Source organism: Carlito syrichta, unplaced genomic scaffold (assembly GCF_000164805.1).
Source record: "Carlito syrichta isolate Samal-C Ts95f unplaced genomic scaffold, Tarsius_syrichta-2.0.1 Scaffold104742, whole genome shotgun sequence".
Lineage (NCBI taxonomy): Eukaryota > Metazoa > Chordata > Mammalia > Primates > Tarsiidae > Carlito > Carlito syrichta.
In genome coordinates, this window is record NW_007048838.1 from 699,383 (window position 1) to 727,280 (window position 27,898).

The 27,898-nt window shown below is 37.0% G+C and overlaps 1 protein-coding gene across 6 annotated transcripts; it reads right to left on the bottom strand.

Moving 5' to 3' along the window:
• Positions 1–5: 5 nt before the first annotated feature.
• Positions 6–27,898, bottom strand: CCNC (cyclin C). 6 transcript variants are annotated; one of them, XM_008065889.1, is made up of 12 exons: positions 27,558–27,898; positions 21,562–21,668; positions 20,605–20,689; positions 20,360–20,429; positions 17,845–17,896; positions 10,722–10,777; positions 9,479–9,514; positions 8,696–8,787; positions 7,991–8,058; positions 4,038–4,117; positions 2,680–2,798; positions 6–1,242 (listed from the first exon to the last, which is right to left on the bottom strand). In XM_008065889.1, the coding sequence occupies exons 1-12, from the start codon at positions 27,587–27,589 to the stop codon at positions 1,188–1,190; spliced, it is 852 nt and encodes a 283-aa protein (XP_008064080.1). In that variant the 5' UTR covers positions 27,590–27,898; the 3' UTR covers positions 6–1,187. The 6 variants fall into 6 exon arrangements, with proteins under 6 accessions (XP_008064080.1, XP_021571835.1, XP_021571838.1 ...); XM_021716160.1 differs by having other exon boundaries at positions 7,991–8,055; positions 27,558–27,844; XM_021716163.1 differs by having other exon boundaries at positions 27,780–27,838.

The window sequence follows — 27,898 nt, forward strand, 5'->3', positions numbered from 1 at the left end:
GTCAATATAGCTGGAGAACTTACTTTTATTCTTACATTTTTATACTAGGAAGTCAACATTTAATAACCCATTGTTCACAATTGATTAAAAAAAAACCCTTTAATCCTTAAATTGTACATCAACATCCTATGATTTCAAATTTTATTTATCACTCTCCTTCAAGTCTGAAGAAAATGATTAATGTATTAAGTTCCACAGACAGTACAGTCCCACTGACATAACATTTAATATGAAGTTCTACACTCATATGAGAATTAAGAACAGCCAGTATCAAACTGGCCTGAAACCTGATTGTGTTCCTGGCTCAGGATACCTGTAGTAAATTTGTAAATCCACACTAAGACACAAAATTAAACTAGGGTGTGTATACCTTATAAAAATTTTTTCACAGTAAAACTTAACATTAAAATTTTACCAAATTTCAACCTTAATTTATCGAATTAAGTTTTCAAAATGCTTGATTAACTATGAATTAATTGCAAATAACTTCATGTGGGTTTTTTTTTTTTTAAGTTTGCCCAGCATTGTAAAATGGTTACAGAATATAACTTCTAAAATGTCAAAGTATGCTATACATATTGCACTTTTCTGCTAGGCTGGGCTTGTATCTTCTATGGTAAGATACAAAAACTACTGAATAAAAATACACTTTTAAATCAATAGGTACTTGATTAATTTCCCTGAAATCATCAACATCGTTACCAAAATCTTCCAGGATTTTGTAAGATTTGATTCCTTAAATACAGTTCTAAAGTTAAACTTATAGAGGGGGAAAAAACCCCTCATATATTGACTTTATATGTCCTTTTCTGGCCCCTCAATGACCAAAGAGAATTTTAAACAAATTATACTCCATGTTTCCTGGCTTAATAAAGAGTTACAATTTATATGATCCAAATTAAGAAATATCATACTCATCAAAAGCTATTAATTTTGAAATGTCTATGTATGTCTGTCTGTAGGTCCCCTTAGAACCTTTCACGTTTTTATAATCAAGAGATTTTAATCAATTATATGCTAGAATCAAATTAGAAAAGAAAAACTTATTTTGCAAAAATAAAATCACTCCCCAATATGCTTGACAGAAACAAGCTATTCATTTTCATTTGTGTTCCATTGAAGACATTACTGAAATCTGTCCAATGGTTTATTTCCAAGTGGTCCACTACGGAATTCTTCGGAATGTTTTAAGATTGGCTGTAGCTAGAGTTCTGACTTCCATTTGGACCCTGCTCTCCTTCACTGTTCAAATGGGGAAGAAAGAGATTTTATACCAATTAAAAAATTCATTTTAACACCCTGATAAACCAACTAATTTTAAAGTTTGTTATTCTGTGGCACAACTCTACAAAACAAAGACAATCCTCATTATAAGACAGAGATGTGGAAAAATTAAAATCCAGAAGACTAACATTTGGTTTCATGTTTTTATTCTTATGTAACTTTGTGCCCTCACACATAGCAAGCATTCTGGAAGTTAGTGTCCATATACACTCAGAAAATTTAAATTAGGGCATGGGATTTCACTGTTATTACAGGTATCACTCAACATAGAGATTACAGTTTCTTCTAAACAAATTTCTTGTAAAATAAATCTTACATATAAAGTCCTATTTATGAAAATCAAGAAGTGTTCTAAAAAAACAAAATACTGTTGTCCAAAGGCATAATCAAATCATATGTAAATACAGCAAACCTTTATAAGTCAGAAAGAAATGTGGTAGTTTCCTGGAAAATGCTGAAAATTCAAAATAAAAATAACTAAAACTGAAAATACCAGTAACGGTGGCAATAGGATTATTGCCTTATCTTGTCCACCATCATCTTGCAGCTTCAGGCCCTGCCACTAGTGGAGAATCATTCAGGGAATTTCTGCAAAAAATGCATCCAAAGGTAGCTGTTTGAATGACTGCCTTAAAACAGCTCCTTCTGTAAGTCAAATATTAACTTTTTCCAAACTGTATCATCAACTAATCAGCAGCAATCTACAAATCTCTTAATATATAACTTATTTTCCAGACAAATGATCAATAGCCTTTATTTCCCTTCTGACCTTTTTTCCCTATTCCAAATGATCTGATATTCAGTGAATGCCAGGAACCACTGAACTAAATAAACAGGTCCTATTTTTAAAAAGTCAACAATAACCAAAAACTCTTAGCACAGATCATTCATATGTAGCAAAACTATGTTACTATGTGCTATGGATGTTACGGTAAGTCAAAAACCAAAATTCTTTATTTTTACAATATCAGATCATTCATCAAACTTTTGAAAACTGCTATTGAAATTTATAAAACAGGACAATAGTGAAAAAAAAAAAAGAGGCACAGTCAAACTGACATGGAACTACTACAGAATTATTTATCCCTGAATTTCAGATGAACTTGACAATTCTGTTTTTTAAAATTTATGTACAGTGTGTGGCCATATGTTGAGGGATACCTGTAATAGACCTTCATTGCATTAGGAAAGGTTACTATATAGATGATCAAATTAGTTCATTTTCTAAATGAGACATTGTTAATTTATCAAGTTACAAATTAAAAAAATGAAATTAACATGGATTATGAAGTTTTGGAAGAAATTTTAAAAGATACAAAATATAATCTAAGGAAAATATGATAATAAGTAAAATATATCATTAAATACAGTCAATAATTAAAGTCTACAAAATACCTGTTTGGAGGTGGTTTTGGTTTCGGCATTTTACTAAGAATAGTTGCCATCTCTTTTCTCTCATCAAAATTCTTCCACTGCTCATATAGTTTTAAAATAACCCTGATTATTTCCAAAATCTAGAGGAAAATATATGAAAAGTTTTCAGTGACTAAAAACAAGCAACATTTACTGTATAAAGAACACACTAGACATCCCTCAGAAAATAGTAAATAGATAAGAGTCTCTGTCCTTAAATATTCATGTTAGATTAGACAACCCTGATAAATGTGAAAGCAGTATTTTTCACCACACTTCTGTTTAGACTTTTTTCTCTAGCCTCTCAGCTTTCAACATGTATGCCCTGACCATCCTTATCCAACTCTGCAGTTGATTTCCTTTAATTTGATGACATCCTAAACCAAAACAAAATAGTAAGATACTAAGAATAAAGGTTCTAATCATGAAGGAATATGCCACTATGGAGTATACTCTTCTAATATCAGTTGCTTCAAACAATGTAAAAGGGAAGTAGCGCACACAGGATGTTGTTTTGATCCTGTTAAACTACTCTACACATAAGGAACTCAAAACTGGCAGCTTCAAATTTGTCATAACCGCGTCCAAATTAGCCCTTTCTTCCCCACCTGAGTAGACCTAATCTTAGATTAATTTTAATGCATTCAACATTTGAGGAGACAATTTAGAAAACAGGACAAAAAAAATTTTGCTAGAAGTTAAGTTGTATACAAATGTTCACAGTAGTATACAGTGATCACCAGGTAGCTTTTAAAATAATCCTGGAAATTAAAGGCTATTTTGCAAACAATCAAACCAAAGTTCACCATCCTGTTTACCCCAATGCTGAAAAGAGAAAAATAACTTAGGTAGCAACTCTTCCCATCAAATATGTTTTTTGTGTTTCTTTTTCTGTTTTTTTGTTTTTTAATTGGAGTCTCACTCTGTTGCCCAGGCTGGAGTGCAGTGGCATGTTCATGGCTACCACAGCTTTGACCTGCCAGGCACAGGCAATCCTTCTACCTCAGTCTTCCAAGTAACTGGAACTATAAGGCACGTGCCACCATGTCTGGCTAATTTTCTTTTTTTGATTTATTGTAGAGATGAGGTCTCGCCAAGTTGCCCGGACTGGTCTGGAACCCATGGGCTCAGGCAGTCCTCTCACCTAAGCCTCCCAAAGTGCTGGGATTATAGGCGTGAGCCACCGTGCCCAGTCAACATGTGTTTCTTAATATTTTTTTAACCAATAATTTTCTTAGCCTGGTATACTTCATAAGATTTTAAGCTCATGATATAGTAAATATGACATTAATTTTTAAATGTTCAAGTTTATATTCAACTAAGGGAATTTTAAAGAATACCTTCTCCATATCCACAGAAAGCTCAGCAAACCACTGTCTGGCATCTTTCTGTTGTACAACACAGGCTACGTGTAGGCAAGCTGGAAAGAAAATGAGAGATAATTGTTCATGTTTAACTGCAAACATAGGATGTGGTCTTAGAACTAAACATAAGATTTTTCACTTGCAAATTTCATGTGTATTTTTCAACATTCTTTTTAAAAATTATACAGCTACATATGATAGCTACTAATGATTATCTCATCAATTTAATCTGCTATAGATAGAAACAATTATCAGACTATATCGAGGTTCTTTTTTTTTTTTTTTTGAGTTGGATTCTCACTCTGTCACCCAGATTGGAGTGCAGTGGCACACTCATAGTCACTGAAGCCTCAACTTGTTGGACTCAGGTAATCCTTCCATTTCAGCCTTTCAAGTAGCTGGAACTACAGGCAGAGTCACCAAGCCAGGCTAAATTTTTTTTTAATTGAATTATTGTAGAAATGAGGTCTCACCAAGTTGCTTAGGCTGGTTTCAAACCCGTGGGCTCAGGCAGTCCTCTCACCTTGACCTCCCAAAGTAGTGGGATTATAGGTGTGAGCCACTGCACCCGGCCTACATTAAGGTTCTTGATATCTGCTTCTCACTGTGTGCGAGTCATGGTGCCTTGAGTCAGGTTATGTTAGAGGAAAAAATTCCAGTGAGGACATTAGAACAGGGACGTCATCCCTGAATGGTGATGCAAAGTAGCAGTCAAATTGCACCCAGAAGTCAGTGTGACAAAAAACAAACAAACCAAAAATGTCAATCAATACACTAAATTTTAACAATGTTGACTATGTTTTGAGATTTTAATTAAAAGCAGTGTAGTCTCAGTTTTTTTTTTCCTTTTAAAAGTTATTAGCGTATAATCAAGTTTTGTGAAGCTAGCCACATCCCTAAAGAATTCAGGGTTGTAATCAAATAGAGGTTAGAAAAAACAAAAACACTGAATACAATGTAATTACATACACTGAATACAATATAAACTAACAAAGATAGTAAAAAAAAAAAAAAAAAACTAAAGTCAGGAATCGATATCACAATTTTGCCTAAAACAATTTCTACTGGTTACCGTAATCCCACTTCAGTTTATTAAGAATTATATTTCTTGATCTGGTCACCCACATGACTTTGCTAAGGAAGATATTCTAGGCAAACGATGACTCAAATGTGAACTGACATAGTGATCGTCCCAAGTCACAGGAAGCTACAGAGTAGGGCTTAGATCCAGAAGGGATTAGGAGACTAAGGGACTGAAATGATTAAAACAGGTAAGAAAAATACAGTGGAAAAATGCCATGATAGGGGAATGCATAGAGTAAACTGGAGACCGAGGAGGCACCCTAAACCCAGACTGAGGTGACGCTGGTAGAGTAGGGGGAGATGCACTAAAGAGGTGATGCCTGAGCAGTCTTAAAAAAAGGTGAGAGTAGGAAGAGAATGATATGTGTATAAATGGTAAAAAGAGGCTGTAGATTTTATCCAGTAATCAGGAGAAGAGCAGAAGTTTAATTGGAAGATAAATTATACATTTTTTTTTTTTTGAGTTGGAGTCTCACTCTGCAGCCCAGAGTGGAGTGCAGTGGCCGCTCCTGGCCACCACAGCCTTGACCTGCTGGGCTCCGGCGATCCTTCTGCCTCAGCCTTCCAAGCAGTCAGAATTAAAGGCATGCGCTACTATGCTCGGCTGATATTTTGATTTATTGTAGAGATGAGGTCTCGCTGCCCAGGTGGGTCTCGAACCCATGGGCTCAGGCAATCCACTCGCCTCAGCCTCCCAAAGGCACGGGATTACAGGCTGAGCCACCGAGCCCGGCACATTTTTTTTTTTAGTTGGAGAATCACTGTCACCCAGGCTGAAGGGCATTGGCATGCTCCCAGCCACCATAGCCTCGACCTGCTGGGCTCAGGCAATCCTTCAGCCTCAGCTTTCCAAGTAGCTGGAACTACAGGTATGCGCCACCATGCCTGGCTAAATTATTCATTTTAAAAAGCTATTTCTTGCTCAGGGTTTCTCAGTTTTGGCACTAGTGACATTTGGGGTAGAACAATTCTTTGAGACTATGTTGAACACCACAGGATGCTTAGCAGCACTCCTGGCTTCTACTCACCCCAGTTATGACAACCAAAAGCAGACACTGCCATTTGTCACCTGTGGGGCAAAATTTTCCCGGTTGAGAACCACTAGCCTAGCTCAAGGGTGTGGTGGGTAGATCAACTCTCTACGTACAGAGATGCTGGAGCCCAATTAGCCAGTTAAGAGACAGCTGTGGTTAACCTGGATAGAAATGAGAAGATGGCTGTACAATTACAGAAGGGACAAGCAATCAAGGGACAGGCACAGAAGGTATAGGTAACCAATTAGATGTAGGTATTAAGTGAGATAAAAGGGCCTAACTGCTGGGTTTCTAACTAAGGTACCTAACTAGTGCTATTCACCAAGCTAGCAAAAACATTAAAGGGAGGAGTATATTTTGGGGACAAAGTTCTGAGCAAGAGTCTGAGATGCTGAGTGAGATGCCAAGTGAAGCTATGAAAGGAAGATAGATATAAAGGACTGCTTGGGATCAAGGTCTAGGCCAAATAAAGACATTTAAGTGTTTCAGCACATAAGAGATGTAGAAGCCATGAGTCTCAGTAACAGAACTCAGGAAGAAGAAAGACAGCAGGATGGCAAAGATGTGACACATGTCCTGTTACCCCTTCCTTCCTACTTATGCAGATCCCAGCATTCCTGAACCCAGATGCCACTTCAAAATGCTTCCAAATTCAGTGCTTTCAGAGAGACCACAGTACTACTGAAGTTAAATATAACTTGCTAGCCCTGATGTAGGAAGGCCAAAAAACACCAACATTTAAAGAATAATTGAACAAAGAGAAACCAGTGAAAATGTCTAGACTGGTAGAAGAATAGGGGGAAAAAAATCAAGAGGATGGCATTATAGAAATCAACAGAAGGAAAAGGAACAGATATTAAAAAGAGCCTAATATACAGCAGGCATTATTTGGTGCTCTACAAGCTATCTCACTTCATTCTTTTTATTTATTTGTTTGTTTTTGAGTTGGAGTCTCACTCTGTCACCCACGCCCAGTGGCATGCTCACCGCCATGGCAACCCTGATCTGCTGGGCTCAGGTGATCCTTCCAACTCAACCTTTCAAGTAGCTGGAACTACAGGCACACGTCACCATGCCTGGCTAATTTTTTGATTTATTGTAGAGATGAGGTCTTGCCAAGTTTCCCAGGCTGGCCTGGAACCCGTGGGTTCATGCAATTCTCTCACCTTGGCCTCCCAAAGTGCTGGGATTATAGGCGTGAGCCACTGTGCCCAGCCCACTTAATTCTTGAAATGACTCTATATAGCATTATTAGTGTCTCTTTCCCCCCCGCCATTTTACAATTAAGAAAACAAACTCAGAAAGGAAAGGAAGTAAAGTTTAAACCTAGGACTACCTGACTTTTAGGACTATTCTAACCCATTACAATACTGCATTCCAGACAGTAGGATGGTAGCTAACGTCTCCCTTCAGCAAGGCATTAATGACCACAGATGCTCCTTTTACTTAATCTCTGAGTATTCAACTGGGCTCAGGATATGAGAGACAGGCCTAGCTATTTTACATAAGTTACAACTAATATTGCAGGCTTAATTCTGAGCTTTCATACTTGAACAAATAAAAATGTTCTATTTAGACATGGATTAAAATTATCTTAAACAATTAAAAAAAAAAACTTACCCTGGGGGTGGGGGGACAATAATCCTGATTGTGACAGTTGCAGTTCATATTATTGAAAGTTCACATGCAAGGATTAGTTTATTACTTCATGGAACATAAAAACATAAAGTACAATAGAGTGAAATTTACTTTAGGATGATCTAAATAGGCTGATAACAATTTATCTAATAAAGGTATACCACGCTTACATACCTAAAGCTATCATGAAAGGAGGATACAGTAGGCAAAGATCCGTTCTGTAGGTATCATTCACTATCCTCCTATAGAAATGTAAATCATATTATTACTGAAAGCAAAACTATCTTATTGGATTGTACATTTCCTCCCAGAGAGGGCCAGGTTTCCCATCTTTGTACACACTTATTTCCCTTTTATATTACTGAAGCATAGCTATAAAGGTGAAAACACCAAAGCATAAGGATAGATACAAGAATGTAACAACAAATAAGCATGTATCAATAAAATTATAGCTAAAAATATTTTAAATTTCAAAACCTCATAATAAACTATAATGTAAAATAAACTCATCTTTCTAATTTTTCAAAAACCAGGAAACCAGATTTAAAAACAGAAATTATACAACTTTATATGTATGTTGAAAACTACCAAAAAGTATTATGAGTATTATAAAGATAACTTCAGTCTTAATTTTTATGTTGTCTGTTTTTCATACAAAATCAAATTTTAACAAGTATATTAAACAGAAAATTTAAGATGTTTTTTATTTTGGCAGTGACACTACCACAGTTATTAAATATCAATAAGCAGGTATTTTGCTCAACATAAAATATCTTGGGCACTAGTTTAATGACTTTAAAAATACTGAACTTCATATTTAGTTGTCAACCTTCCTTTCTAATAACATGTTACACTATTAATAACTTCTGTTCTAATTACCATGCAAGGGGAAGCAACATGTCTTCTTGGCCCATGTCCTGCACATACTGGAGCAAAGGTCTATAAGGATGATACACTATCAAGCAACAATCCTAGAAACAGTTTAAAAAATGCGTATGTATAAAAAACAGATTTATTACAACACAAAAACGATATCATTACCCAACTGATTTGTAATTGTATATTTAAAAGTGAATTTTTCTAACTCATGCTTGCTTCCCTTTTATTCTCTTTAGGCAAGGAGTATGGCAGCCCTAAACTCTACTATAATAGTGAAGGCCGTGCTCTCTCTGAAATATACCTTGGTAAATCGGTTGGCAGTCAGTCAGCATCCATTCATTCCCTTAGAGACTCAAAGTGTCACATCTGCAACACACTGAAACCTCTTATTAGCCTATAAATCCATAATTTCCAACTGGAGGAGCAGAATTCTGCCAAAGACATAATCTATCTTTAAATAACACTGCACACATACACAAACTGTGCACATAACTTAGAGTGGTTTAATGTCCTGCCTTGTTTGCTTGTAATCTTTTTATTATAGATAGTTACTATAGAACAGAAAAAATGTCCTACCTTAAGCAGGATATACAAGTTATTTTACAGGCTTCAAAGAGGATACAGGTGATAATGTTACTAGGCTACTATGATTTTGCATCATGTATCGTGTGTTTGGTTTTAAAATGTACCTCCCTCTACCACTCATTTCTTTTAAATAATTTCTGATTTCATTAAATTAGAAAATGTGTTACTCTATTTATCACAGGAAAGAAATGTACTTACCATTAATTCTAAAAGATAGAATTCACATTCTAATATCTGTTTAAAAAAGATTATCAAGATTATCAATTAAATGTCAACAGGAAACCAAATTAGATGAGCCCACTTAATTCTAACATAGTTTGTAGATGTTATAATAATTTGTTGCAAATTTTTACTAAAGTTTTAAAATAAAAAATAAACCCTGTAGCTTACATTAAAATGAACATATGCAAAAAACTATTTTTTACTATTATATAATACATGCAATTATGATTGTAAAGCATTTCAAACCTTATAAGGAAAAGTCAGCCTCTTACAAACATTCCTATTACTCATTTTTATTTAAAATATCCTATAAAAGCTTCAGATTTTCCAATATACTTTCTACTCAACAAATGCAAAAATTCAATTATCTCTACTTCATTAAAATAAACCAATTTAAACAGAATGAACAAATCCCTTTAAAAGGGCATGCTAGGAGGGGTACAGGGCTCACGCCTATAATCCCAGCACTTTGGGAGGCGGAGGTGAGAGGATTGCCTGAGCCCACAGATTCAAAACCAGCCTGGGCAACTTGGAGAGACCTCGTCTCTACAATAAACCAAAAGAATAGCTGGGCATGGTGGCACATGCCTGTAGTCCCAGCTACTTGGAAGACTGAGGTGGAAGGATCGCTTGAGCCCAGCAAGTCAAGACTGCAGTGACTGTGAGCATGCCACTGCATTCCAGCCTGGGCAACAGTGAGACTCCGACTCAAAAAAAAGGGGCATGCTTATTAAAATGTCAACAGAAACTCATAAAATATTTCATACTGGTCCATTAAAGAGGTTCTCAATCCCAGTTGTACATTAGTATCACCTGGGAGTTTTTACACAGTATTAATGTTGGGTACCTATCATGGCTCACCACAGTCTCGACCTCCTAGGCTGAGGTGATCCTTCTTCCTCAGCCTTCCAAAGCTGGAACTGGAACTACAGGCACATGCCACCATGCCCAGCTGATTTTTTATTTATTATAGAGATAAGGTCTTGCCAAGTTGCCCAAGCTGGTCTCAAACCCCTGGGCTCAGGCAATCCTCTTGCCTCTGCCTCTCAAAGTGTTAGGATTACAGGCGTGAGCCACCGTGCTCAGTCAAATTATGTCTATATTCTTATAATATCTGAAACTGCCATTTCTAGGAAACTATTAAATTTATTGTAATGTAGAAATAGAGCTAGTTTATATATAGCTTTGATATGGGATTTCTATTATACGATATACTTACATGATTCATCCTATAAGGAAATTCCTTTGGAAAGGCATATGAAAATCTAGTTTTTACTGCAGAAAACAAAAACAATTTAAACTGAGAAAATGGAAATTAATTAACCCAAAATTCCTTTAACACAGTGTAAAATGCTAGAGAGTAGGGCAAAATCATTTTCAGTAGGAGCCCCTGGCAATGCTTAGGAACTCAGATTTTTATGTTTTCAAGGGAGGGGAAAGACTGAGTGACAGGAAACCCTAGCTCCCAAGAGCTTCAATTTTATATTTAATATATTAAGAAAGGGTTCTGCTGCTTAAAAAGAAAAGGATTGGGGAAAAAAATCACTAGCTTTTATCATTTCTAAAATCCTTCCAGCTCTAGAATGGTATTGTTCTGTTCTCCAGTGATTTAGCTTAATAGGAACACATGGGTTGTACGTGTTTTTTACAGCATACATTTGTAATATATACATATATATATACACAGATATATATAATTTTGGAAGAATAATATGCCAAAAATATGGGGTGTTTTTTGAGTTGGAGTCTTACTCTGTCGCCCAGACTAAAGTGCAGTGGTATGATCACGGCCACCACAGCCTCGATCTGCTGAGCTCAAGTGATCCTTCCGCCTCAAGTCTTCCAAGTAGCTGGAACTATAGGTGCATGTTACCACACTCAGCTTATTTTTTGATTTATTGTAGAGATGAGGTCTCACCAAGTTGCCCAGGCTGGTCTTGAATCCCTGAGCTCAGGCAATCCTCTTGCCTCGGCCTCCCAGAGTGCTGGGATTACTGGCTTGAGCCACCATGCCCAGCCAAAAAAATGTTAACAGTGGTTATCTCTGAAATTTAAGATTCAATTTGCTAATCTGCAAATTTTTATAATAACTAGATATTACTTTATCAAAAAACATCTTAATAAAAACATTAACATATGTGCAAGTCTTTAGAACTTTTTTTACTACACATATGCATGTGCACACACACATACATACAGTTACTTCTCTATTATCTACAACTTTATTAGTCACTGATAAAGTAACAGTGAAAAGACAATGTTAACCATCAATTCCCCATTTCTTTAAAATGGTATGGGTGCATACATATAAGCACTCTGAGAAAATTATACTTGAGCCTTATGATACAACATTTAATTCAATAAAGTAACTACTAGCAAGTTCTGTTTTGTGATCCTTTTCATTTGTACAAAGCCCAAATGACCTCATTCGATGCATTATATTTTCAAAAAGATTTGTTTTGCAAATTGAGTATCCTACAGCTAATTTAGATAGGTAACATTTGCCAGGATTTGACACTTAAAACCATTTAAACTTGACATAGGGGCCGGGCGCAGTGGCTCACACCTATAATCCCAGCACTTCGGAAGCCGAGGTGAGAGGATTACCTGAGTTCACGGGTTCAAGACAAGCCTGGGCAACTTGGCGAGACCTCATCTCTAAAATAAAATTTAAAAAAATTAGCCGGGCATGGTGGCGCATGCCTGTAGTTCCAGCTACTTGTAAGGCTGAGGCGGAAGGACCACCAGAACCCAGCAGGTCAAGGCTGCGGTGGCTGTGAGCATGCCACTGCACTCCAGTCTGGGCGAAACAGTGAGACGCCAACTCAAAAAATAAAAAAATAAAAATTAATAAATTTGACATAGGAAATTTATACTTCATCTTTTCTTTCTGAAAGGATGTGTTAATAATGCCAAAATGGAATGATTTAGTGAAATAATCTTAGCTAAAATGCAGTCATTTTAACATTGCTTAGCTTTATCATTTGTTTTAGCAGTTCACTTTAATTTACTCTCTAATCATTAGCTAAGGACAGAACTGGTTTCTCAGTGGTAGCTATTGATAACTGTCTTGAAAACCTCCAGGTACTGATTACTTCGTTATTCCACATATTTGTCTTCCAGTCATAAAGCAGCCTTTCATGACCTATGTGACACAAACAGACCCCATCACCATGGCAACAGTTATGTGACTAATCCACCCATCTGTCTGATATCAGTATCCATCACCATGATATCAGTATCTATGCCTACCTGACCCTTCGTGACAACACAAACCAGAACACCACCCAATCACCACCACAACCTGCCGCCATCAAAGGTTTAAAAAGTATTCAACCTCAAACGGCTGTGGCCATGCTTTTGTTAAACTATGGCCAGTTGTGCTTAAGTTTTGGCCCCCTCCCCAATCTGGAGAGGTGAATCTCCTCTCTTTCAATCTCACTCATCAACTTTCTAAGTAAAGTATATTTTCCAATCTAATTTCTGTGCAATTATTTGCATCTTACCCATGGCACTGGCTCAGCACACCAGCCCACTGACCTTAACAGTTCTCACAGGTCTAACACTTTCCTCTCTCCTTTAATTAAAGTTTCTGAGTTTCACAAATTCTTTTGATGTAAATAAGATTTAAAGTACAAGCAAAACAAGTTCTTACATAATGGTAGACAATCTACAAGGTAAAATTATCTGGGTTACAGGCTGAAGAGAGGCCATTTTGGTTGTACTGAATAGTCATTTAGAGAAAAACTTACAAACTTGCACTAAGACTTTGTAACTGAGACAAGCTGAATGTAGAAGTCGCTTGAATTTAAAAGTGCACATTCCCCACCCCACCATTGCCCTCATTCCCCCTTCTCCTCTCCTAGCACAGCCTTGCCCGACTGGTTTGGAAGGCCAAGTTATCTAGCAAGCTAATGCTAGAGAAAACAGTTGGTCACAGTACCTGTGAGAAATGAAGAAGTCACACATCTTTGAAAAAAAAAAAAACTTCATGAGATAAGAAATGGACTCAGCTGAAACTCCTTGAAGTTCTTAAAGTGTTCTAATTTCTTCAAATGCAAATCCCTTTCTCATAGTGTCTAGTTTAGACTCATGTTCTATGTTGATCATTAGCTGGGTCTTGGGAAACAGAATTTGCTGCAATAGATTGAGACTGCAGCTCATGCCTATAATCCCGAGAGCACTGCTTGAGCCCAAGAATTCGAGACTATCTTGGGCAATAAAATGTATGTAACCCTGGATTATTTTTATTATTTTTTGAGCTGGAGTCTCACTCTGTCACCCAGGCTGGAGTACAGTGGCACAATCTTATGCACTTGTTTTTATTTACTCAACTGATCGTTTCTACTATTTTTTTTTTCATCTTTAACCTTCCTTCTTCAGTAAATCTGTCCCTTCACATACTACTATGCTTAAATTTCCCATAAAAAACAAAACAAACACTACCTAATTATATTCCTCTGTTTTTTTTGTAGGGTGGGGTGGGGTGGGGTTTGGAATCTTACCACTCTGTTGCCCAGGCTGGAGTGCAGTGGCACACTTACAGCCACGACCTGCTGGGCTCAAGAGATCCTTCTGCTTCAGCCTTCCAAGTAACTGGAACTACAGGTGCATGCCACCACGCCTGGATAATTTTTTTATTTATTGTAGAGGTGAGGTCTCACCAAGTTGCCCAGGATGGTCTCAAACTCCTGGACTCAGGCAATCCTCTCAATTCAGCCTTCCTAAGTGCTGGGATTATAGGCTAGAGCCACCATGCCCGGCCTTTCTTTTTTTAAAAAGTAGATCCAATATTTAAGACAGTGCAGAGTTTCTTATACTCCCTGTTATGGACTGAATGTTTTGTGTTCCCCCAAAATTGATACAATGAAGTCCTAATCATCAGTGTATTTGGAAACAGAGCCTTTGGAGGGTAATTAGGTTTCGATGGAATCAGGAGGTATGGCCCTCATGATGGGATAACTGTACTTATAAGAAGACAAAGAAAGATCAGATCTCTTTCTTTCTCCCCTCATGCTTTTCTCTCATACAAGGAACTAATCAAAGTTGGTACTTTGATTTTAGACTTCCCAGCCTCCATAACTTTGAGAAATAAATGTCTATTGAAAAAAGCCACCCAGTTTATCGTACAGTATTTTCTTACAGCACACTGAGCAAAATAAGACACACCTTCACTGGGTTTCCTCTATTATGACATCTTATATTCGTATGGCCCATTTGTTTTACATATATAGTATTTTAAGTCAGGGTCTCACACTGTTGCCCAGGCCAAAGTGCAGTGGTGCAATCACGGCTCACTACAGCCTCCAACTCCTGGGATCAAGTGATCCTTCTGCCTCAGCCTGAATAGCTAGGACTACAGGCACATGCCACGATATCCAGTTAATTTTTTAATTTTTTATAGAGCCGAGGTCTCGCTATGTTGCCCAGGATGGTCTCGAATTCTTGGGCTCAAGCAATGCTCTCAGGATTATAGGCATGAGCTACTATGCCTAGTCAGATTTATTATAATTAACAAGCCAATATTGATACACTATTATTAACCAAAGTCTAGTTTCTTCAGATCTCCCTAGTTTTTACCTAATGTCCTTTTTCTGTTCCAATCCAGGATCTCATCTAGGATGCTGCATTACAATTTCTTGTCTATGTTTCCTTAGACTGTGGCTGTGACCATTTTCTAAACTTTCCTTGTTGATGATTTTGACAGTTTTCAGGAGTACTAGTCAAGTATTTTGTAGGATACTACTCTACTAGAATTTGTCTGATGTTTTTCTCATGAGTAGACTAGAGCTAAGGGTTTTTGAAAGGAAGACCTCAGAGATAAAGTACTATCTTTATCATGTCACATCCAGTGATTTATCACTGTTGCTATTGACCATGATCACCTGGCTAAGATAGTGTTTGTCAGGTTTCTCTACTATAAAGTTACTCTTTTTCCCCCTTTTCCATAACGTGCACATTAAAAGGAAGTTACTGTATACAGTCAACACCTTAGGAGTGAGGATTTATGCTCCCCCTTCTTGAGGGCAAAGTAGCTACATAAGTTTTTTGGAATTGTTCTGCATAGAAGATTTGTCTCTTCTCCCTAATTTATTTATTTACATCAGTATGGACTAATGAATATTTATTTTATACTTTGGATTATCCAGTATTATTTAAAAGGCCTAGTTCTATAGGACTGTTGTGCTTATATAAAGACGATAACACAGCTGGGTGTAAGTGCAGAGAAAGGGTCATGTGAGAACATAGGCAGAAAATGGTCAACTACAAGCTGAGGAGAGAGGCTTCAGGAGAAACCAAACCTGCTGACACCTTGATCTTTGACTTTCAGGCCCTAGAACTGTGAAAAAATACATTTCTCTTGTTTGCGCCACCTAGTCTGTGAAATTTTGTATGGTAACCTCAGCAAAGTAACACACTCAGGAAGGGCTTTATAAATATTAACTCATAATAACCAACAGCATAGATATTAATATCCACATCTGCAAGATGAAACTGAGGCATCTGCATTGAGAGGTTAAGTATTTTGCTTGATTTGTCACATAGAAAGCACTGAAGCTAATATTTGAAACCCAAGCACTCTGGGCCTATGACATACACTATGAGATTTATACATAACATTTCTAAAAAGTCTGGAAAACAGAGAATAACTCAAGAAGAAAATAAGGTACCTATAATCTACTATACAGAGATGAGCACTGCTAACATTCTGATAAGAATTTCTTCTTTTTATTTTATAATTCTTCAATAATTTGATTTTCTTTTTCTTTTTTTTTGAGTAGGAGTCTCATTCTGTTACCCAGGCTGGAGTGCAGTGGCACACTGCTCATGGCCACTGCAGCCTTGACCTGCTGGGATCAGGCGATCCTTCCGCCTCAGCCTTCCAAGTAGCTGAACTACAATTGCGTGCTACCATGCCCGGCTTATTTTTTTATTTATTGTAGAGATGAGGTAACACCAAGTTGCCCAGGTTGGTCTCGAACCCCTGGGCTCAGGCAATCCTCTTGCCTCAGCCTCCCAAAGTGCTAGGATTACAGGTTTGAGCCACCGCGCACAGCCAATAATTTGAATTGCCAGAGGGAAGTTCAATACTTCTTCAATGTGATATTTTGGAGTGTTAAACTTTTTGGCAAAACTGATTACACATCTTCTACCCTTAACAAAATTAAGATGTGACATGGAAAACAGTGAATTAGATTATTATACTCCTCTCAGAAAGGGGAATGATTCAAAAATACAAAAATCAGTCAGTCTGGCTCACTTAACTTAAAACATAAAAAGCTGCCTTTTGATCCTCCTGTGTAGATCACAGAAAATTTTTTTTAAAAGTTTGAATGAGTTTTTGTTAGGTGATTCCTTTCTGCCAAACCTATAAAGATGGAACACAGTATAATCCTAATGCCTGTGGCATAGTTCTTTACAAGTGTTATTTTCCTTAATATAATAACTCAAGAGAGCTAAACTCCATCTTTTTAGGTAAAGAACTAAGCCCAAAAGGTAAATCAACTTGCTCAGGGTTATGCAGCTCCTTAGAGACAAAATATACCAACTTAGTGACAGAACTGAGGCTAAAAGTGAGCTCTTACTAGTGTCAGCCTTTTTTCTGCACTGTGGTATTTTTTTTTTTTGAATTGGAGTCTCACTCTGTCATCCAGACTAGAGTGCAGTGGCATGTTCATGGCCACCACAGCCTCAGCCTGCTGGGTTCAGGCGATCCTTCTGCCTCAGCCTTCCAAGTGGCTGGAACTACTACAGATGTATGCCACTACACCTGGCTAATTTTTTGATTTATTGTAAAGACGAGGCTTTGTCACATGGCCCAGGCTGGTCTCAAACCCTAGGGCTCAGGCAATCCTCTTGCCTCTGCCTCTCAAAGTGCTGGGATCACAGGCGTGAGCCACTGTGCCCAGCTTCACTATGTTTTTCAATATAAAGGCTTGAAAATATATAATGCCAGTGATAGAATTATAGTTGCTAAAAAAAAAAAATAGTTTGCTATATCCATAAGAATGACATAACAGTCATTAGAAAACAATAAAATCAAGAAATTTACTTTACTCCTATAAATCGAGAGTCACTGAGTTGATGTTTTTGGATTGATAATTACTATCCATTTATAACACTAAAAGTAATATCTTACAAATAATGCTATAGGTAGTTAAAAAACTTTTTACATTTATTTTTTGCCAAATACACTAGTCATAAAGGCATCTAGAGGAGATTTAATAAACCCAGCTAATCTCTCATACATTTCATAAACTAAAAATTTTTGTGAGGAATTTAGGTACTATGGAGCTCTCTTTAGAATAAATCCTTAAAGTAGATATACTTTTTGCACTTACATACAGAAGTAGCAGCAGAAATCAATCTTGTATTTGAGACTACTCCAAATTCCTAGAGAAAGAAAAGTAAATGAGAACAAGTACGTGTTAACCCAATGAGCCTAATGGTATCTGAAGTCTATTTGTAACAGAGGATACCTAGCTCCCTTCATGTTTATAGTCTACTCATCTACCTACTTGAAGTACAAAGTACTCAAATTTCTAAATGTACACGATGATTATCCCTTATCCAAAATGCTTAGGACCGGAAGTGTTTCAGACTTCAGAGTATTTGCATTATACCAGTTGAGCATCCTTTGAAAAAATCCAAAACCCAAAATGCTCCAACGAACATGTCCTTTTAACGTCAAATCAGTGCTCAAAATGTTTCAGATTCTGGAGTATTTCAGATTTTCACATTAAAGATATTCAACCTGTATTACCTTTCCTTAAAATTGCTACAATTTTTAAGACAAATTTTTAAATGATTTTATAACTTAGTAAAAGATATTAAATTAGAAACTAAGTCCTAAAGTGATAGTGCCAGTTTCTGCACTTAAATTAGTTTCCAAGATCGTTTAGATTCTACACTTAAGTGCTTCCTATTCAATTGAACCTGGGCTAACAGACACTTCATGATATTTAATAAAACAACAGTTGAATTTCTGAGTAAAATAAACTCTAGTAGCAGTAATTGTAAAAGCAGTTTGAAATTAGGAGAAAAGAACGATATACTATAAGACTTGTGAGGTTAGTTCCCATTTCCTTTTTCAACCTAATATATCACCATTGAAGAAATAACTAAAATTTGTGCACCTATAGTCTCAGTCACTGAGGAGGTTGGTGAGCTTAAGCTCAGGAGTCCAAGGCTGCAGTGAGCCATGATTCTGCCGCTGCTCTCCAGCCTGGGAAGAGCTAGACTCTGTCTCTATAAAAAAAGGCTAAAAAATTTTTTTTTTTTTGAGTCAGAGTCTCACTCTGTCAACCAGGTTGGAGTGGAGTGGCATGTTCATGGCCACCACAGCCTTGGCCTGCTGGGTTCAGGTGACCTTCCGCCTCAGCCTTCCAAGTAGCTGGAACCATAGACATGCACCACCATGCCCAGCTAATTTTTTTTTTTTTTTTTTAATTGTAGAGATGAGATCTTTCCAAGTTGCCCAGGCTGGTCTCGAACCCCTGAGCTCGGGCAATTCTCTTGCCTCGGTGTCCCAAAGTGCTGGGATTATAGGTATGTGCCACTGCATGCGGCCTCTATAAAAAATTTAAAAAGAAACAGAACATGCAAATTTATCAGATGTTCCGCCTTAGATATATTGCCTTGTTTAATATTCTTGTAAGATTAACCTCATAAGATTCCTAAATATTTCATTTAAAAAAAAAATCAAGAACTGGTTCCTTATCCAACAAAAGAAGCTAAACTAAAAATCTACTCCAGTATCTTCAACCTGCATCCTGTGGGGGGAATGTATATATGTATATGTATTTATGTTTACATTTAAACCTGCAACCATAACAACTAAAAATAAAAAGTAACAGCCCGATGCTTCTTATAAGTCATTTATATACCATTTCCATAAAATTAGACAAAACACAAAATATTTAGTCATAGAGATAAAAAAACAATGTCACAGCTAAATCTGAAAGCAAGAATTCTTTTTTTTTTTTTTTGAGTCAGGGTCTCACTCTGTCACCCAGGCTGGAGGGCAGTGGCACACTCATGGCCACCGCATCCTCAACCTGCTGGGCTCAGGCGATCCTTCCGCCTCAGCCTTCCAAGTAGCTAGAACTACAAACATGTGCCACCACACCTGGCTAATTTTTTTATTTATTGTAGCGATGAGCTCTTGCCAAGTTGCCCAGGCTGGTCTTGAACCCATGGGCTCAGGCAATCCTCTCACCTTGGCCTCCCAAAGTGCTGGGACTGCAGGCGTGAGCCACAGTGCCCGGCCTAGCAATAATTCTTTACCCCAAACTCTTAAAGCAAAACTTTCATTCTAAATCAAATAACAAAAAGTACTTAACAAACAAGACAAATTAGCTTGGTAATCAGCTAATCATCAGCATGCAGGGAGAAAAGACAGTAGAACATAAGAAGCATATGGATGAAAAGGAGGGGCATTCTCAGGCTACAGTAAAGCTGTGGCGCTTACTGAATAGTACTTAGTGCCAAACATAAATGTCTTCAAGGCAGCAAAGCAAAGCAGTTTAAGAACATAGAATTGGTAACTAGACTCCCATAGTTCAAATATTGGCTCTGCCACACACCAGGTGCATGAAATTAGGCAAATTCTTAATCTCTGTGCCTCAGGTTCCTCATTTATAAAATAGGAATAATACTACTAATATATATTCCACGGTTTGTTATGTAGATTAAGTTAATATTTGTAAAAGGATTTACAAAAGCACTTGGTACATAGTAGGTGCTATATAAGCGTTTGCTAAATGAATATATAAACATATGTAATGTGAAGACTGGAGCAGATTAACCAACATACACTGACTATACTTTGATGAAGAACAGAAAATTGTTTTATACCTCTACTTTGGATGCCAAAAACACACATGTAGGAGCCATTAATACAGGATCTATACTTTTCAGAGAATACCTAAAATATGATTAAAAAAAAAAGTTAAATATAACTTGTATAGAAAACATACTAGAAAAAAATCACGATCACTCTATGGCAAACACATGATTCATTTACCCTGTACTACGGTTTATCAACATTAAATAAGAGTTTCAAACAGGCTTAATATACTCCCAAAATAAAACAGCCCTACCTGGCATAGAATCTCTTGAAATAGACTGTAGCAGTGGCAATAACTTGTTGTCTTAATTTAAGATGTTCACCTAATGCTTGGATAACTAAAAGAAAAATAATAAAGTTTTAAATGTATCTTCTGGTATTATAATAATATTAACACTGAACAATGACTTCCATGTAGTTAAATCCCAACCACATTCATTTTTAACACAAGCAAAAACCTACACATGCTACTAAGCTCTACATGGATCACAGTGGTCTAGTACTAGGATTTTCAAATCTGTTAAGAAATACATAGGTATGTGCTAACCAAAACAAAAACATAAGAAAAACAAGAAACTGCCCCCACAGCAAAAATTATTTTTGTATTAAGATTGAATGTATTTCCCCTCTATCTTCTAAATATTTTCCATGCTTTTCATATTATCTTTATAATAAATTTATACAGAAAATATTAGATACCTATCAAATTTGTTAACCACCTTATACAGTTCGCCATAAAAAAAAAAAAAAAGAATCCTTAAGAAAGCAGAGAGGTGGGTTTACAAAGAGTGAACTGAAGATTAAAAAAACATGTGACATAGCCACCACATAGCAAAGAACTTCTGACAAAGTGCCCTCTCTCCAAAGCAAAGTTCTAAGATAGGAATGACCACTATGGGATGTCAAACCAAAGAATCTTTTATTCTCTAAGTACTTTGCTTTAGCCAGCCTCTTAAACTGGGTTTAACAATGCATGATAAAGGCTTGGGGAGATTAGTTAACACTTTCAAGTTGTCTGGGTGCCTGTGACATGTAGATTTACAAAAACTTTATTTAGAAAACCAAAAAGAAAGATTAATAAATATAAGTTATAAGAATATATATATAAATAAAAGTGGTAAGTATAACAGTTCACAAATGATCACACAAAAACATTTTAGTTCAAAGATAACAAGCTATGCCATTTCAACCAATTGAGAAAAATGTTTACCATTTGTAAAAAATATTTGTAATTTCCAATACTCTTCTTCTGAGAGAAACTTTAAGTCCTTTTGGCGCTCCTTCAATAGATCTTGTTTATCCAAAATCCATTGCAAACTGGAAGTAAGATATTAAGACATGTTACAAAAAATCAATCAGCAAACAGTCTTAAGATAGGACAGGTTGTTCATATACTGAAAAGTACAAGAAGTAGCCTTAAAGACAATATTTCCCACATTCTTGAAATGCGAATGACTACTAAAAACTATCTCACTAATAAATTTACATGTTCTGAAAAACATTCTGCTCTCATCTTTTCCCTCTTCTTCCTTACTCTTTCTGTTGTTAGCTTATATTGTATTTCATTGATTCTAAGACTCTCATATCAAGATATGTTTTACTATAAGTAATGCCCTAGCACGTTTATTCCTTCTTGGTGATATGCAAAATAATGGTAGAATTATTTGGCCCCAATTGATGGTATGTTAGATTTGGTGAAGTATATAGTTTCTCAGCTTTTCATAACTATGGTAATTAATTTCCCCACTTCACAAATCCCATAATATTAAAAACTGCTTCAGAATTTATTACACTGGTGACCTCTTCATCTAGTTAACTGTACTATTTTTAAACAGAGATATAAAATTGACATGACTCAAACAAAACACCAAAAACTATCCTGCAACCTGATTTTGTCATTTAGTATGTTTTGGAAGTCTTTTTTAAGTCAACGAACTTGTTATTCAGCACCCTTTTAAACTGCTGCACAGCATTATGCATGGATAATTAGTCAATCCTTATTAACAGACATATATGTTATCATTTTTTACTAATATAAATAATGCTTTAATGAATCTTTGTAACTCATCCTTGCATATTTGAAATAATTTCCTAGAAGTAGAGCCAGTGGGTCATTTTGCTAGTAACTTTGATACACACTGTCAGTTTGTCCTTCAAAAAAGTTACACCAATTTCCACTCCTATTAACAGTTCATGGCCAGGTATGGTGGCTCAAGCCAGTAATCCGAGTACTTTGGGAGAACAAGGCAGGAGGGTCACTTGAGCCCAGGAGTTTGAGACCAGTCTGGGAAACATAGTGAGACTTCGCCTCTACAAGAAAAATAAAAATATTAGCCAGGAGTGGTGGCATCCACTTGTAGTACCAACTTCTCAGGAGGCTGAGGTGGAAGAATTACCTGAGCCCAGAAGGTTAAGGCTGCAGTGAACTGTGATTGTGCAACTGCACTCCAGCCTGGGCGACAGAGTGAGACCTCGACTCAGAAAAACAAACAAACAAAAAATAACAGTTCATGAGTGTATCTTAAAATATTTAGCCCCTATAAGTTACTGCCAATCTTGTAAATACTTTAAACTTAAAAGACAAAGTAGTGTCTCACTACTGCTTTCCCCTGTAGATTACTTTTGAGGTTAAACATCTTCCCATGCCTTTACTGGCTAAGTAAAGTTCTTACAATGTTAATTCTAACATGACCATTTTCCTACTGGGATTGCCAATCTTTTTTTTTAATGATTAAGAGTCCTCTGATCTAAAATTTGGCCATTATGGATAATAAGTTACTTGTTTATTAAAAAATTAATAACTTGTTTATTATCAATAAATAAACTGCAAAAAATTTCTCCCAAGTTTAAATCTCTCTCAATATTTCATTATTTGTAAAACAGAAATCTAAATCACTTATTTATGCAAATCTACTTATCTTACTTTTATGTTTGACACACATGGAAAGCCTTCTCTGATTCAAAATGATGATTAAAAAAAAAAAATCACCCATATTTTCTTATATCCTTAAAGGCTTTTTCTTTCAATCTTTGATCAATCTGGAATTTATTCTGGTACAGAGTGTAAAGCAGGGATACAGCTAGATGTTCTGTCAAATGGTTGTCCAAATGTCATTAAGGTATTTCCTGATTTGCAATTCTATCATTATATTTGTATCTTCTTTATAATTTCCTATTTATACTTTTTCTTATTCCTATGCCATGCTATTTTAAAACACAGAAAATTAAATAGTTAATATCTGGTATGAAAAATACTCCTTTGCTGCTGTCCTTCAGAAAATTTCTGACTATTCTATCACAATTATTATTCTAAGGACTGAACTTTTTATTTTATTTTTTTTAGTTTCACTCTGTCACCCAGGCTGGAATGCAGTGGCAGACTCATGGCCCCCACAGCCTTGACCTGCTGGACTCAGGTGATCCTTCTGCTTTAGCCTTCCAAGTAGCTGAAATTACAGGCGTGCACCACCACACCCAGCTAATATTTTTATTTACTGTAGAGATGAGGTCTCACCAAATTGCCCAGTCTAGTCTCAAACCCCTGGGCTCAGGCAACCCTCTCACCTCCACCTCCCAAAGTGTGGGATTACTGGTGTGAGCCACTGTGCCTCGCCCTGAGACCTGAATTTTAGAATCATCATGTCAAGTCCCCAAAAAGAATATCCACGCACATTTTGCTTGAGATTGCATTAAGTTTAAAGATTAGTATAGAGAGAAATGTCATCTTACAATGCTAAAATCATACAAACTCCATTTATTAAAATCTGTATGTTCCACTACAGAGATTTAAAGTTTTCTTCCTACAGGTCTTGTATATTTCTTCATTTTTTTCTTCAATATTTTGTATTTTGTTGCTAATGTAAATTATACTTTTCTATCATTCATTTTTTAAAAACTTTTCATTTTTATATTTCATAATTTGCCGGTTATCTGAGTTTTCTAATTAATTTAAACACATTGATATTTTTTCATTTCTTTGAGACAGGGTCTTGCTCTGTCACCCAGGCTGCAGTGTAGTTGTATAATCAAGGCTCATGCAGCTTTGACCTCCTGGGCTCAAGTGATCCACCCATCTCAGCCTCTGGGGCAACTGGGACTACAGGCAGGCACTACGACAAATTATTTTCTTTTTCTTTTTTTGTAAAGATGGGGTCTTCCTATGTTGCCCAGGATGGTCTCAAACTCCTGGCCTCATGCCATCCTCCTAGCTCAGCCTCTCCGAGTGCTGAGATTACAGATTCAAGCCACCACAACCAACCATAGTGATTGTTTTCTAGTTCCTTTTTACCGTGGTTCTCCTATCAATGACATTAACTAGCATATTCAAAAAATGTTAAATAGGCACCATAATATTCCTAATGTTTTACCATTACATAGCTTTTGCTGATGTTTTGATATGTTTTTCGTGTTAAGGGAGCATCCTATCTCTGTTTTAGTAAAAGCTTTCATCAAGAATAGATGTTGAATTTCATTCGTTTTTTAATGCCTTCATTGTTTAACAGATTTCCTAATATTGACTGCATTTCTACAAAAAAATTCACTGTCATGTTTTATACTTTTAATGTAATGTTAGGTTCCATTTGGTAATACTTTATTTAAATGTTTGTATCAATATTCGAAAGTGAGAGTATGTAGTGCTATCTTAGTTAGATGTCTCTATAACTATTATCATGACTTTATAAAGAAAACTAGAAAGTTTTCCTATTTTCTTTGTGAACTGGAACAATTTCAAAAGGAGATCCTTTAGAAAGATGGAAAGAATTTACCCATGGCATGAAATAATGTGAGCCTGGAGCATTTTTTGGGAGTAGCTCTCTGCTAATTTTCTTAACTTGTTTTGGCTTTCAAATTTATCACCATGGAGAGAACCTAGAGGTGCCTGTGGGCTTGTATTTAGTTTCCTCATTCCTAATTTTGTATTTTTGTATCATCCCTCTTTTTCTTGATTAACTAGTAGTGTTTTGTTTTTTTCTAAGCACCAGTTTTTTTTTTCCCGCTTTCAGTATATTAGCATCAGTGTTACCTTTAAGTTCTTCTCTCTGTATCTTAGGTTTATGTTACTGTTTTTTTTAATATTCTTAAGCAGAATATTTTATTTATTTTTATTCTCTCTGTTCTTCAGGATGTTGACTGTATAATAAATTCAGCTTTGGCCACATCCCATGTATACTGATCTCATTACTTTATTTTCTAGATATTAAGTAACTGCATTTTCATTTTCATTTTTGATACAATAAAGTATCCACAGTTGCTTTTGTAGTTTTAATTTTTGTTACCTGTTCATTAATGCATTCAATCAACTAACAAATATTTAGTGCCCTTTAGTTAATTTTGGTCAATGAATGCGTTTTTACTTCAACTTTCCAAAATATACTGTGGTTTACTAATTCATCTCCAGAGTCATTAAACTTCACAGAAAATTTAAAAGTTTTCCTTATAGAAATTTGAATAATAAACCAAAAAGATTTGTAAATACTGCATTTCATCAAATTTATTGCATGTAAAATTCACCATTACTTCATGTGCTACTATGAAAGAAATTGCTATGCTGATTTCAGAGATGTTAAAGTGTGAAAATGTGCATCTTAGAAGCATGAAATACAACATATTTCATGTCACTTTTCTTCTTTCGCCAAATTCACCTAAGACAATGGCCTTTCATAATCTTTTTGTCCTTTTTTCCCAGAACTGTCTTGTTTTTCTCACTTGTTACCTTTTCGTATCTGGGACTTCATGATTCTCAAGAGAACTGAGAAAGGCAAAGTGGTCCCTTCCTCCAGGATTACTTGAATTGGAAGGCAAGGACAGTTTTAACGAAGTACATTTAGTTTTGAAATAATTTTATATTTGAAAAATGAAAAAAAATTGTTTTTATAATGCCAAGAGTGAATGAAAGCATAATGAGAATACACGTTGAAAGGAGAACAGGATCTTTTAAAAAAAACAAAACTGAACAACTGACAATCAACAGTTAGCTACCTGCCAATTCTCTCAGCATCTTTCAACGTTTATCAGAATGGCTTTTCTCCACTACCTAAACTTTCTTTTTTTTTCTTTTCAGGAGCTCTAATTCCAAAACCTAAACGTTTCTAAATTTAAGATTTGCCCAAGCAAATATTTCAGTGAGTGAAGACAACACAAAATAAAATACGATCAGTAGTAAAGTTTCTTTAGCACTTCACTCCCACAGAATCACCTTACAGAAAAAGGAAAACCTGCTGTTCCTTGAATAGGTTTCCAAACCCGTTATTTCTTTTTCCTCGTGCAAAAGGCCAAAAAAAAAAAAAAAAAAAGAACAGGACCCGACTGTTTTTCCAGAATCGAAACTTAAATTAGTTGCTAATGCTTTCTTAGCATTAAAAATTGTTTACACTAAGATACTTTCTTTATCAAGTTCTGTTCACAGTTCAACTCTACAGTGAGTGGAAAGCCTCATCGATGCTCCATCAGCCCCATCACGCACCGTCCTGCCTCCTGAAACCCAGGTATTTAGAGATAAATGTTTTCAACGTTACTCCAGCTCTTCCAAGGTCCTTTACCGAAAAAATAACTTATTCCTGAAAAAGGTTAAAGAACCAGGCAAACAAAATCACTGAACAACATACCTTTAAACCAAAATATAAGGCACGGGCTTATATTTTCGAGAGCACCTGACCTAGGCTTTATTTAAAAACTCCATCTAGGCATAAAGTAGTGGCAGGAAGCGGTTAGGGGACAGAAACGAGCCTCGCCCCCTCCCCTCCTCGGAATAACACCAAATCCACTCAAGAGAGAAGGTAAATGACAAAAGACCACGATGCCGATGAGCCGAAGAAACCCCTGGCAAAAGCAAGCCACGACTGTCCTGAGCAGGTGGCCTCCCGCTCCAGGACGGGCCCGCTCCCTCGCCCGCTCCATCCCACCCCCCCGCGGCCTACCTACTCCAAGATCGCGAAATAACACTCCTAAACCTTCCTCCTCCAGACACTGAACCCCCCTTCCCCGCTCCCCCGTCCGCTCACCGACCCCTCCCTCCCCGACGCCGAGCCGGAGGGTGGGGAGGGGGGTAGCCTTAGGGAAGCGCACCTCGCTTCCGGCCGCTGCCGCCTCCCGGGAGGAGCCCAGCGCCCGGGACCGAGGCCGGGATCCAGGCTCGGGGAACTCGCAGGCCCCGTCCTCATCGCCCCCCGAAAGCCGGCTCCTGTGAGAAGACGGAAGCGCACTTACTAGTGGGAGCTCTGCCAAAAGTTCCCTGCCATGGAACACAGCTTGCCCTGATAAAAAAGCACCAGCCGGCGGAGCGGCCCGCGGAGCGACCATAGACCCAGCCCGTCCGGTAACCGCGCTCCTCGATCAAATCAGCTCGGCTCGGCTCCGCTCCGCGGCGGCGACGGCGAGAGGAAGAGGATGGCACCCTGTTCTCCTCGACGCCGACCGGCAACCCTTGACTGTGTAAACCCGTTCCTACGGACAAAAGTTCCGGCCTGCGACAGCGGAGGAAGCCGGCGGGGAGGACGTTTTGTGGACGCGCGAAGCCAAGAGACGAGAACGCGTTCACGGGGCCTCGC

Bases quoted from the DNA above. Each gene is read 5' to 3' on its own strand.
- CCNC (XM_008065889.1), bottom strand. From the start codon at position 27,589: ATGGCAGGGAACTTTTGGCAGAGCTCCCACTA. The intron at 20,430-20,604 runs GTAGGGCTGTTT...ATCATATTTTAG, and splicing joins TTCAAGAGATTCTATGCCAG to GTATTCTCTGAAAAGTATAG. The intron at 17,897-20,359 runs GTATAAAACAAT...TTCTTTCTCTAG, and splicing joins TTTTGGCATCCAAAGTAGAG to GAATTTGGAGTAGTCTCAAA.